Source organism: Schistocerca cancellata, chromosome 7, assembly GCF_023864275.1.
Source record: "Schistocerca cancellata isolate TAMUIC-IGC-003103 chromosome 7, iqSchCanc2.1, whole genome shotgun sequence".
Lineage (NCBI taxonomy): Eukaryota > Metazoa > Arthropoda > Insecta > Orthoptera > Acrididae > Schistocerca > Schistocerca cancellata.
In genome coordinates, this window is record NC_064632.1 from 224,348,585 (window position 1) to 224,361,131 (window position 12,547).

General features: G+C 36.2%; 1 protein-coding gene across 3 annotated transcripts in view; it reads right to left on the reverse strand.

The window, feature by feature from the left end:
* The window catches only part of LOC126092301 (autophagy-related protein 16-1-like), a 106,283-nt gene that overhangs the window by 56,323 nt on the left and 37,413 nt on the right, over positions 1-12,547 (reverse strand). For all 3 annotated transcript variants that reach the window (XM_049907823.1, XM_049907822.1, XM_049907824.1), the window contains exon 4: positions 1,534-1,622. In XM_049907823.1, the coding sequence (XP_049763780.1) occupies positions 1,534-1,622 (89 nt within the window). The remainder of the gene's footprint in view (positions 1-1,533; positions 1,623-12,547) is intronic.

Genomic DNA, 12,547 nt, shown 5'->3' on the forward strand with positions numbered 1-12,547 from the left:
GGTGGATCCAACCCGTTCTCTGAGCCACACCTCCAGCAGCTCTGAACCTCAAGTGTTCTCTGCCACTGTAATATAGAAGGTCCAGTAGCAGTGGCTCACCAAACTTGTGCTCAGAGCCATTTCAGTACAGGAAGCCGTGCAGATTCCACCTAGTCGTGGCTCCAACACCATTGTTGTTGCTGTTATATGAACTGGACTCTCTTTCTTGTGGCACCATTTGTAGTGTCTTCCTTCACTTGGAAATTTACAAGTTAAGTAAATCTTCTGTTTACTATGTTAATATGTTCCTAATCATTTCTGCTCTGGTCCGGCTTTCCTAGAACAGCAGTGGCCCACCACTCCTTACTGTTGTGTACACAACACTGACAATGAATTATTCCCACCACCAACTTTTGAGCCAGGTTTGATGAAGACACTGCCATCGAGGCTAACTGTACAGGTAAAGATGAATGGGCTACAAGTAGTCTGTAGAAACAAAGCTATTGATAAGGTGTCCCCCCCCCAAAAAAAAGACTGTTCACCATGCTGTATATCATTATCATGCAAAGTGAGCAGAACTCTCAGAGTGTTTGGTGATGATGGTTTCGGCTGTGAGGAAGCATCAACATATAGCAACTGAAAGTAAATCTACAATAAACTAGATAAAACTTCTATTTGCTATGAAGTGAACAGCAGCTGGCCTACTGCACAGACAGAAGGACAGGAAGGAAGATAGATTAGAGCAGCACATTCCATCATCACTAAGTCTTTAAGAGACACAGCAAAAATCCACAGTTCATTATCAATGTAACCAGCTCTGTAAGGAATCATTATTATACATTTCATACAAATATACTGTACACAATAAAAGTCTTTACCATATTTTTGTTTCATTTCCTGTCAAAAATTGTTGAAACAGTGCACTTATTTAATGAAAAGCACTCATTTAGATCCTGGGGCACATAGAAAATAGAAACGTATGTTAACCCAGCACTCTCTGACTATGTATTTTATTGTCGTTTCAGGAAGAAAAGTATGGCTGTTAAATTACTATCAAAGCTCAGTTCTCAAATGCCTTGTACCAGCCCTGCCTAAGACATTGGAGCAACATCTGGTGGCCAGGACATTCATGCCATTACTTCCCTTCCTCTTGTTGGTCTTATATAGGCAATGAAAGTTTTTCCTACTAACAGGACTATATGGGCTGAAGTGAGTCAAATGTTAAAACGGTATTTGAATGGATAAGTACTTTGGACACAGAGTTCAACTAGTTGCATTCTGTCTCGAGTGCCAAAGCTTACAAAATTACAATGTCATTCAACTAAATCAGAGTATCAGTTTTCATTGAATTAACTAATGCACGGATATCTTATGAACTTCACAAAGTTTCTACAAGCTTTACAAAAGCACATATGAATGCAAAAGAACATGCAACACTAAATGTAACTGGCTGAGTACTGCTGCCAGTCTAGACACATTCATACACAAGATTCAATTACATAAATAGTGTTCAATAATAAGAAAGCTGGTTCCCTATAAGAAATGCATACATACCTGACAAAATTCTCATTTTCTTCATTCATTTTCTCTGCATCTTTTGATTTATACCTAATAAGTCTTTCAACAAGGGTATTGTTCTCCTCCTGCAAATACATTAATCACCACTGAAATCCTTCCTTTTGTAATTAGCAGAGTAACTTATTTTTTCAGACAATATAAATTTTTCAAAAACATGTTGAATGAGTAAGAAGAACTCATTAGGATATCAATGTTTTCAGTTATGTCAGAAACAGCAATATTAGCAAAACATTAAACTACATAGTATGTAACCTATAGCTATTAAAGATTAGTACCATTGTTTACTTCCAGATACTTGTGAACATTCAAACTGAAATATATTTTGGACTTTGATGTCATTCTCAGTGAACAAAAAGCTTTAAATATGTAAGAAACTACACCTTTGAATCTGCTGCTTTGTTACTCACTGCCTTAAAAAACTTCAAATACTGTCATGCATTAAAGTAGATAGCAAAATATAATCCAATCAACAATTCAATTAATTTTTACTTCAGAAGTTGCTCGTTTAATACTGCAATTATGCAAAATATCACAGGAAATAAATAAATAAATATAAATAAAAGCACTTTTTTGAAAAACTGCACTCTTTTCTTTTCACATGTTATTTTTCAGTTGTCACAGTATATGTTGCTCTCATCAAACAATAGGTATGCAGAAGAATGATAAAATAGCTTAAAAAGTTACATGAATGGTTTACATGAAATAATTATGAAAGAGTTGTTGATATCATTTGAAGTTGTAAAAAAATCATGAAGGAAAGGCTTTTAAAAGATAGTCCATTACAATTTCAAAATACATGTTGTAAACAAAAAAAATTATACCAAAAATTGAAAAAAGACCAAAATAAAAACTTATTGTAATAACCCCAGGGATACCACATATTACAAACTACATGCCAAAATTCTCAACAGTTAAATATCAGTGGGACATACACTAACAAAATAACAAACAAGTTTTAGAGGTGAGTGTTCCACCACCAGTGTAATATTCATTTCATCAGCTTGTTAAAAGCAAACAGAATTTAACCAAAAATACATTTACCATTCACAACTATGAGAAAATGTTTGACAATTTTATTGCAGGAAAGCTAGCATATAAATGTAATCATAGTGCATTCCCATTACGCTTTTTATTGTCAGTTTAAAACATGATATTTATGAAAACATGACAATTGTGATAGTGAAGGAAAATTTACAAATCCAATGTCAGCAAATAAAATGTAAGGTAAAGATGAAGTTTATCTTCTGCATTATTTAGTATTTGATTGTAGTATATTTAGTATTTGACTGTTATTTAGTATCCAGACTGACAGTACTACAGATTGGACTTATACTTACACAAAAGCTAAAACTAATCTATTCATCCCGACAAGCCCACCTCACTGTTTTTAAAAGATAGTGAACTAAAAATGGCAACTCTCAGCACTGAAGAAATGCCCTTCTAGACAAAACTCCTATCCAACTTAAAACTATTGCTAATTAAAGAACACATTAGACAATAATCAACCAGCATCTAAAAGCTAAAATATGAAAAGAAACACAAATGTTCAAGGTGATTTCTTCCTTACAGATAAAGGGAAATGTATTGTGGAACTTAAATAAGAAACAAGGCCACTATAGTCAAAGAACGAAACAATTTCACAGATATTGAGAACAACAACAGTTAGAAGAAAAAGTGATGGAATGAACTCCTGCAGACATTGAATCCAGAAAGACCAAAACATTACAAAATCTTAAGGCAAAACAGAAAAATTAAAGAAGAGATGGAAAGGCAAAACAGAAAAATTAAAGAAGAGATGGAAAGGATGACATGCAACAAATGGCCTAATCCATGAACTGAAGAAAGCAAAATACATTATTTGTTGAATGCTATATACATGGTAATATTTAGTCCCTGAAATTCTTGGTTAGGTGACTCCAAAATATGGAAACTCATACGTCCCAAGGCAAAGGGCAGCTGTGTCTACTATCTTCTGGTACAGTCATGAAATATGAATGACCTACTTGAGTGCACTTTGCATATGCACAACAGCTTCATGCGCTATGAAGGGCTATAAGGGCCATGCATCCTTATACATAATATTTCATAGTGATATTGATATTTGTTTCCATTTTATTATTATTTATTCTTTCACACGGGGTTTGGCAGGTTATCGGTTGGATACTAGACAACTGAAAAACTCTGGCCTGGTCAGATGAGTTGCAATTTCAGTTGGTAAGAGCTAATGGTACGGTTCAAGAGTGGCGCAGACTCCAAGAAGCCTGGACCAAGGTTGTCAACAAGGTGCAAACTGGTGGTTACTCCATAATGGTGTCGGCTGTTTTTCATGGAATGGACTGGGTCCTCTGGTCCAACTGAACTGATCACTGACTTGTAAATGGTTACGTTCAGCCATTTATGGGATTCATGTTCCCAAATGACAATGTCATGTCACTGTGTAACAATAGTACAATTCCTCGAACAGTCCACGGGTATGCTGCCAGTTCGTAGTGTCCAACGGGCACAATATTTCAGCGATCGGACATGTTGCCATCGTCAGGTGCACTGACGAACTGAGCACCTGACGATGGCGACACATCTGATCGCTGAAATATTGTGCCCGTTGGACACTATGAACCGGCAGTATACCCATGAACTGTTCAAGCAATAAATACGCCAGGAGAAACTGAAGAATCACAATAGTACAATTGTTCATGATTTGTTTGAAGAACATTCTGGACACTTAAGCAAATTATCTTATCAGCCAGAGAGCCCAGAATGAATCCCATCGAATATTTATTGGACAGAATCGACAAGTCAGCTCGTGGACAAAATCTTGCACCAGCAACATTTTCACGATTGTGGATGGCTACCGAGGCAACATTGCTCAATATTTCTGCACAGGACTTCCAACGACTTTTTGAGTCCATGTCACATCAAGTTGCAGCAATATGCTGGGCAAAAAGAGGTCCATCAAAATCTTAGAAGGAATTCCATGGCTTTTGTCACCTCAGTGTAAACTTTAATTTGTCCACACAGTAATTATCACTTTACGACAGGTTGGTTTTGAGAAAGTTTGTACCAAAGAACTTTTTGGTTAATTCAGAATAATTAAGCTCTAGCTGTGAAGGGTTTATGATTGAGTGTGTAGCTGTTATGACAGAACAGAAAGTAATTTATGCTTTATGATAAAGTGGATCAATAAAAAAAAAATTACATTCAACATTCCTCCTTCAGGGAATACAAGTGGATTGATTTGAGTTGGCTGAAAAAAGGGGGAAGGGAGCATGTCACTCAGATGCAAAACTGAGAAAGATCCACCTGATCTTAATAACATCAGTCTGTCCATAAATTTCAGTCTTAGATTAAAAAATAAGTCAAGGTAAGTGTATGGTCGTCACCAAAGATAAGCCTTGCTGCTGATTAGCTTTTTCTTGATTCAAAGGAAAAGGTACTGGAATCTGGAGGTTTGAAACACACAGTATTATGGAGGATATACTGATGATACTTTTGTAGTGTGGAAAGACTAAGTTACACTAATTTTGTAGTTTTCAACCATGAAAATATTCATTTTACCATGGGAATAATAAACAATTCTCTTCCAGTCTTTAATGTTTCCGTTTGTTGCAAAGATTATGGAATCTTGGTGCACACACTGTATTGCAGGCCAATCCACACAAACGTGTGAAGTAAATGGTTCCCACCATAATTCCCAGACTATGAGTGTCTTTATAACTTTAGTGCATAGAGCGCATAGTGCTGCTAACAAGGGCAAGATGAGCTTATACACTTAAAGAAGTCTTGAAGTAAATGGATATTCTCAAGAACAGATTTGCAAAGTGCTACAGATACTACATAACGTAGGCCTTGAGAATGGAAAAGATGAAATGTAGTGGTTGAAATACAGGGATTTCCCACCATATAAAGTATTTTCTGAAAGACAGGCCAGATCCTTATGACTATGGAATGCAAACTGATATTTTGCCCTCAATTGGAGACAGAAGGACTTCTTGGACATAAGGACAGTTCATAATCTGTACAGGTAAGATTTACAAGGACAGAATATCAGAGTTTAATGTTCTGTTAACGGCCAGGTCATTACAGACAGAGCACAAGTTTGGACTGGGGAAGGAAACTGACTATCCTATTTCAAAGAAATCACCTTGGTACTGACTTTCAGAGATGTGGGGAAAACTACAGAAAACCTAAATCTGGATGACAAGGTGGGGATCTTAACCACCATCTTGCTGAAGATGTGTCATGTGTCTTACTATTGCATCAACCCACTCTGTAGTTTTTACAAGATCCCTGTGAGTGTAGACTGTAATATATTGGACAGGCAACACAATTAATTCATAAGAAATACACAGAACATTGACTAAAATAACAGCTCTTACCCTCAGATAAATTGGCTTTGGCAAAGCAATGCATGAATACTATTCCCTCAATGGTGTATGACATTATCAAACACTGGTGTCAACATCACTTTTCTGGGGAGGAGGGGGCGATTTTACTGTGTAAGAAGGTGTAGAAATTTGTGGGCAAAGAATTTAAATAACTGTGACAGTGGTTTCAGAATGGAAAAATTGTGGAATAAGGCTCTTCTTTTGAATAGTTCTGAAAAATGCCACAACAGTGACACTACCATTAATGCATCAAAATCTCTACCTGTTTCAGTTCTCACCACAGTTTCTGTCCATTGTCAGTTACAAGAAGTTCATACTAGTTCTATGCTATCCAAAAAATATCTCTGTGACAAAGATATCTTTAGCTCCATGAACTGTGATTCAGTGTTTATGTTTCTACGGGGCAAGATGTGTGCTGTAGCTCCAGACAGTTGACTCACTCTGAAGATGGCAGGAATGTATAGACCTGGTAATTAAAGCAGTGAAAGAAATTGTATTTCTCTGGCAATACATCTGAAGCCTAGAGAATCAGTCGATTCACAGGGAAAACAAGAAAATGCACATAATTAAAGGTAGGAGACGAGGTACTGGCAGAAGTAAAGCTGTGAGGACGGGGCGTGAGTCGTGCTTGGGTAGCTCAGTTGGTAGAGCACTTGCCCGCGAAAGGCAAAGGTCCCGAGTTCGAGTCTCGGTCCGGCACACAGTTTTAATCTAACAGGAAGTTTCACATAATTAAATAATTATAATTGATTTAGGTCTACAGGTGCAATGGATTTTTTGAAGAAAAATTTTCCACCTCTGACTGCATTTATTTCCTCTAAGTCCCAAAAATTTACAGTAAACATGCACAGTCATTGGTAAAAATGTATAATAAATATATGCAGTCAATGGTAAAGATGGTATCTTCAAAAGATGCATGTAAGTATTCTTTTGTTTCTTCACTGTCAAAGAACACTGATGGCTCATCTTACATCATAACTGTTTAGAGTTAAGCAAGTGAACAAACGTTCCTTTATTTTTTCTTTTTTTGTGACATCACTGGATTTTCTTTGATGTCTAAAAACACAATGAGGAATAAAGTAGTCTTTGTTCTGTTGACAAGAAGTTCAGTTTTCTCTGCTTTCCTTGTGTACACAATTTTTTTTCTCTCAATAAAGATTAATGAGTGTGATATAACCATTTTATTCTACTCCAGCAACAGTTATGAGTCCAGGTCTACTAATTAAAAAACAAAAAATTGAAAACTGTGTTTCAATTCAACAGTCTTAAAATTTGTATGTTTGGGTAAGATGAAATATTTATCAATTCCGATTTAGTATTTCTTTTGCAACACATTTGGAAAACGTTAACTGATGCTGAATTATATTCATGAATTTCACAGGAAATGTGTTCCTTTAACAAAAGTGAGCTGATTAGCGAAATACACAGAGATGACACAGAACAGACACAGCACTGACAAATTAAATGGAGTGAATTGCACTTCCTGATCGTGTAAAATGAAAATGATTCAATGGATTCCAATTTGTGGTCTATAATTGAGCTTGGCAAGGTGGAACCTGGTGAAGGTGCACCAGTTGATGATTAGAAAGGTACATATAACCCGTCAAGGTAAGGCATTAGCAAAACTTAACTTCCTATATGCGGTGAACAAGTGCACGTATGAAATCTGACCAATCCAGAAACAGTATGGGAAGAACTTCATTATATGCCCCAGAAGAAAGCAAATTTTGCACTGGTACTGTGAAGCTGAGGAGGAAATTATGTTCAGTAAAGATGAACAGTTGTGAATCTATTATTTAGGACTGATAAGCAGTATTGTAGCAGATCTGGTGACCATGGTGACAAAATTGCAGCTGGAGCTCTAGTAATGACTATTCTATGAATACCTCCATTTAATTTTGACACCTTTCTCCTCCCACTCACGTAATGTCTACACTGTAATTTTTAAATAATTAAATTTATTTGATATGTTCATGTTTTTGCTTCATTTCAACTAGGTTGCTCGGAATTCATTTCATACAACAAAATGTTATCCATTATAACAATGAATATTCTCTGCTACTAGGCAGTTTTCAAGAAAATTAATTTAATTAAACTCATTATAGTAGACCTTAGACGTAATTATCATTCGCACCTCTAATTTCACAGAATAAAAGGGTAGTGTATAGATTTAGAAAGTGTATTAAGCAGTGTTTTCAACACGTGATTAATTTTTATTTTAAATACGCCAACCCGAGTAGTAACTGAATGGACAGAGAGATGGACAATAAGGCTCCATGAAAATAATATTAACAATTATGACAGATCCCTAACAAACTGACCTTCGGTTGATATATTATATACATTAAATGCCACTGAACCTTTGCTTAATTTGCAGATGAAACACAACGTTGATTGTACCTTCCTTTGAAGTATATGATTACACAGCTTTTCAGTATCTTCACTTATATGATCACAAAGACAATTCTTGTCGGTGAATTTCAGCTTAGCTTAGCTTAGCTTAGCTTCCCTCCACAAATGATTTACTTTTTGCTGGCATATTTGTTTTGACTTGTCAGCATGCTATGTAACATATGCATTGTGAAAGTTTTAATATAGATTATGCTGAACACAACAATGTCGGCGTTATATGCTTCACAGAATATCATCACTGACTGACCTGCAGTAATTTCAACAGGCATGGCAGAGAACTACCCAAATGAAATCTGACACTTGTTTCAAATCAGGAAATCCTGGGTATGCACATCTCATTCAGTTCAGATAGGCCATAAAGATTGGTAGGCACTTTAACATTATTTATTTTCAGGAGAAATTTTATAAAACAAAATGTTATCTGTTATAAAAAAAAGTTGTTGTGAGATTTTCTTGCCCCCACCTTTTAAATGAAATCTGGTAAGATTTTGTCAGATCTTCCCTCTATTTTAAGCTCAGGTAATCAATGGATGTCCCCTTAGGGCATTGTGCAATTTGCCCAATAATGATTTTAAGTGTGCAACAATCAAAAGGCATTTGCTTGCTGGAGATGCTACACATCAAGAATGTAATGAAGATAAACATTCTGCAATGTCCCTGAAAGAATACTGGTAATCACGGTCACCCAAAAACATCAATTACTGAACAATGTGACAAATAAAGAAAGAAGCAACAATGAAAAGGTACTTCTGTTCATTACAAAGTTGGTCACACTGCCTCGAAAATGGGAAAAAATAAAGTGCTGTTAGTACGAGTGCTGCTCGTGCAGAGTTACATCAAATAGTGATAACTGGGTAGTGGATTTAAAAGCAACTAATTGCATGGTTCCAAATGAAAATTATTTTTCAGCTGTTGATAAAAATGTATCAGCTGAAATCATAATCTTACTAGATGACTGCAGGGAAAAGCACAGTAAGAGTGAAGATAATTGACAACATAGATTTGCCTAAAAGAAATGTAGCAGTCTCATCCATGAGGCAATGACAGAAAGGTTATTTTTGATAAAAAAAGGTTGGAAAATTTACAATGAACCTGGAAGGCTGCTCATTAAAACTCAACACAAACATCATTTACATTAGATAGATATGGAGTCAAATAACAGGTCAATAAACATATTGAGAAATAACAAATTTAACATAAAATCACTAGACTTATGACATCGTAGAATGATGCATCTCAGCAAGAATACAATCAATAACATAACAAAAGTGATGCAGTCTTGTGATTACACTGTAGGAAACATGAAATGAACCCTTGTGATGACTGACTGGTGGGTAAACTGCCATGAAAACCATTTCCAAAAACTGTACCACAAAACTTGAAGAAATTATCAACCACTTTAGAACTTGTTCATAGTGATATCATGGCACCTACTGATGTTCGAAGTTTGGAAGGTAACATATTTAATGAGTATCATGAATGATGCAAGCAGAGAAACGTTGTGCATTTCTTAAAAAATGTGAGGATTAAGTATTTGCAGAATTCTAGAAATGGAAAATTCAAGTGAAAAACAAACCCGATAATACTTGAAGAGAATCCACAATGGCAAGGGCCCAATATTCTGTTCCCACAAATAGTTATAGTTCTGTGAATCTGAAGGAATTCAGCATGAAGTAACAATGACACTTAAAACACAGCAAAATGGTATATCTGAGTGCCTTAATGGAATATTAATGGGTGTTGTAAGGTTGCCGTTGCTAGGAAGCGATTTACCGAAGAGTTCTTTGGCTGAGATGATGTACACTGTGGTATATGTAAGCAATTATATTACAGACAGCCACAACAACAACAAAAAAAAACACCTTACAAATTGTAGGCAGGTAGAGATCCTAGTGTGTGACATTCATACAAGACAGGATGCGAAGTTTTTGTTCACGTACCCACACAAACGCATTGTTCTGAATTAACCATTTAAGGGCAGAAAATGGCATTCTTATTGGACATTCTCTGTGTGGCTGTGGATACAGGATGTGGAAGCCAGAAACAAAACAGGCTGTGGAATCTAGGACTGTATATTCGAAGAATTTTTAGAAATTCTGAATAGCAAATTCTCAGCTGAAAAAAGGGAACATAATGAATTTGTTGCACCATACAACGAAGAAATATTACTATTTCCAAGTATTAAAGATGAAATGTGAAGTGAAAGAAGATTCTAACACTGAAGAGGAATTTTATGATTTCTTAGATCATTAAGAAAATTTGGTTTTGTCTTTATTAAATAAAGGAGCTTGTTGAACAGGCCAAAACTTCAAGCAATCAATTCAGGCTAAGAACAGGTACAAAAAACGAAAAAATGGTTTCAAGAAAATGTCATCCAATGATACTTCCTTCCAAAGGGAAGGCTTATGTGGAAGAAGCACAAATAGACATAGTGGAAGGAAGTATCATCAGGTAGTTAATTCTGATGAGGCAGTGGAATTGATAGCGGCAATGAATGAATGGATGAAGAAATTAATTCCTTGAAGAATCATGACGCTTGGAAACTGGTCAAGCTATCATCTGGTGTAATTACAGTAAAGAATGAATGGGTAAGTATTTAACAAAATTTAAACAAATACAGTTTGTGAGAACGAATTTTTAAAACTCATTTAGTTGCAAAGTAGGAGGCATGGACTATAATGGACTACAATGAGATTTATGCTCCTCTTTCAAATTTTGAAATGTCTAATAGTAGCAGCCAGTGTTAAGAAAAATTAGCATACTGATCATTATGATGTGAATAATGCATATTCTGTAATATGTCTGAATGAGATGCTTACGCACAGAAAGAAGATAGGAAGCAAAACATTGTTGTAGACAGTTGCTTTGAGATCAAGTACATGGACATGGAGTTGCACATCTTAGGACTTAAATTTGGAAACAGTGAAGACGGAATGATTAGCCATTACAGAGGGACTACATTAATTGAAGGGAGGGGGAAGGGGGAGTACATAACCAACCTCATGTCTGGAGAGTTATTCAAACGATTTTGGCACAACCTGGGAGTACTGTCTCCAGGATGCTACATCTACATCTACATCTACATGACTACTCTGCAATTCACATTTAAGTGCTTGGCAGAGGGTTCCTCAAACCACAATCATACTATCTCCCTACCATTCCACTCCCGAACAGCGCGTGGGAAAAACGAACACCTAAACCTTTCTGTTCGAGCTCTGATTTCTTTAATTTTATTTTGATGATCATTCCTACCTATGTAGGTTGGGCTCAACAAAATATTTTCGCATTTGGAAGAGAAAGTTGGTGGCTGAAATTTCGTAAATAGATCTCGCCGTGACGAAAAACGTCTTTGCTTTAATGACTTCCATCCCAACTCGCGTATCGTATCTGCCACACTCTCTCCCCTATTACGTGACAATACAAAACGAGCTGCCTTTTCTTGCACCCTTTCGATGTCTTCTGTCAATCCTACCTGTTAAGGTGAAAAGTTGAAGCACATGACAGGGTCAAAAGTTACTGTATCATTAAGGGGGTACAGATGACCTGACCTGTCAGCCCGACAGTGAAAATGACAAAGTCAGGTGTGGCACCCACATGGCCTGAAGTAGCACTTGATTTAGTTGTCTGGCTCTTGGCTTCTGCCAAGAACAAATGCACACATGCAGCATGCCTCTCGGTCTACTGAAACAAAAGAAAGTTGGAACTGCTCTGATAGCACTGCTAGAAACTCCTCTAATAAGAAATGTAATGATGTGGGCTAGAAAATGTTACTGAAATGGAAGTATTTTAGTCATATGACATTACTGAGATAACTGGATAGAGAAGAGTTTCACAATTATTGTAGAATGGACTATAACAGTTTCATTACACTGCTGCACTTGGTGACTGCACAACTGAACCAGAACAATGCCATGCTGAAGAAAGACTGGTTGCCACTTTATGATTTTTGGCTAATGGAAGAGACAGTGCAGATCTCAAATATACTAGTGCAATCTCTCAATAGTTACTTTAAGAAATAATCTCTAAAACATATGACACAAGGTGCTAAGTTCTGAGGACCTACATACGTCTAAAGAAAACACTTTCTCAGAATGTAAATCACTTATTTAGAATTTATTTTGTGTGTGTACCAAAATTATTAAATACAAGGAATTCTTTCACAGCGTAAGTACTGTTTTCAGATTCTTGCTGTT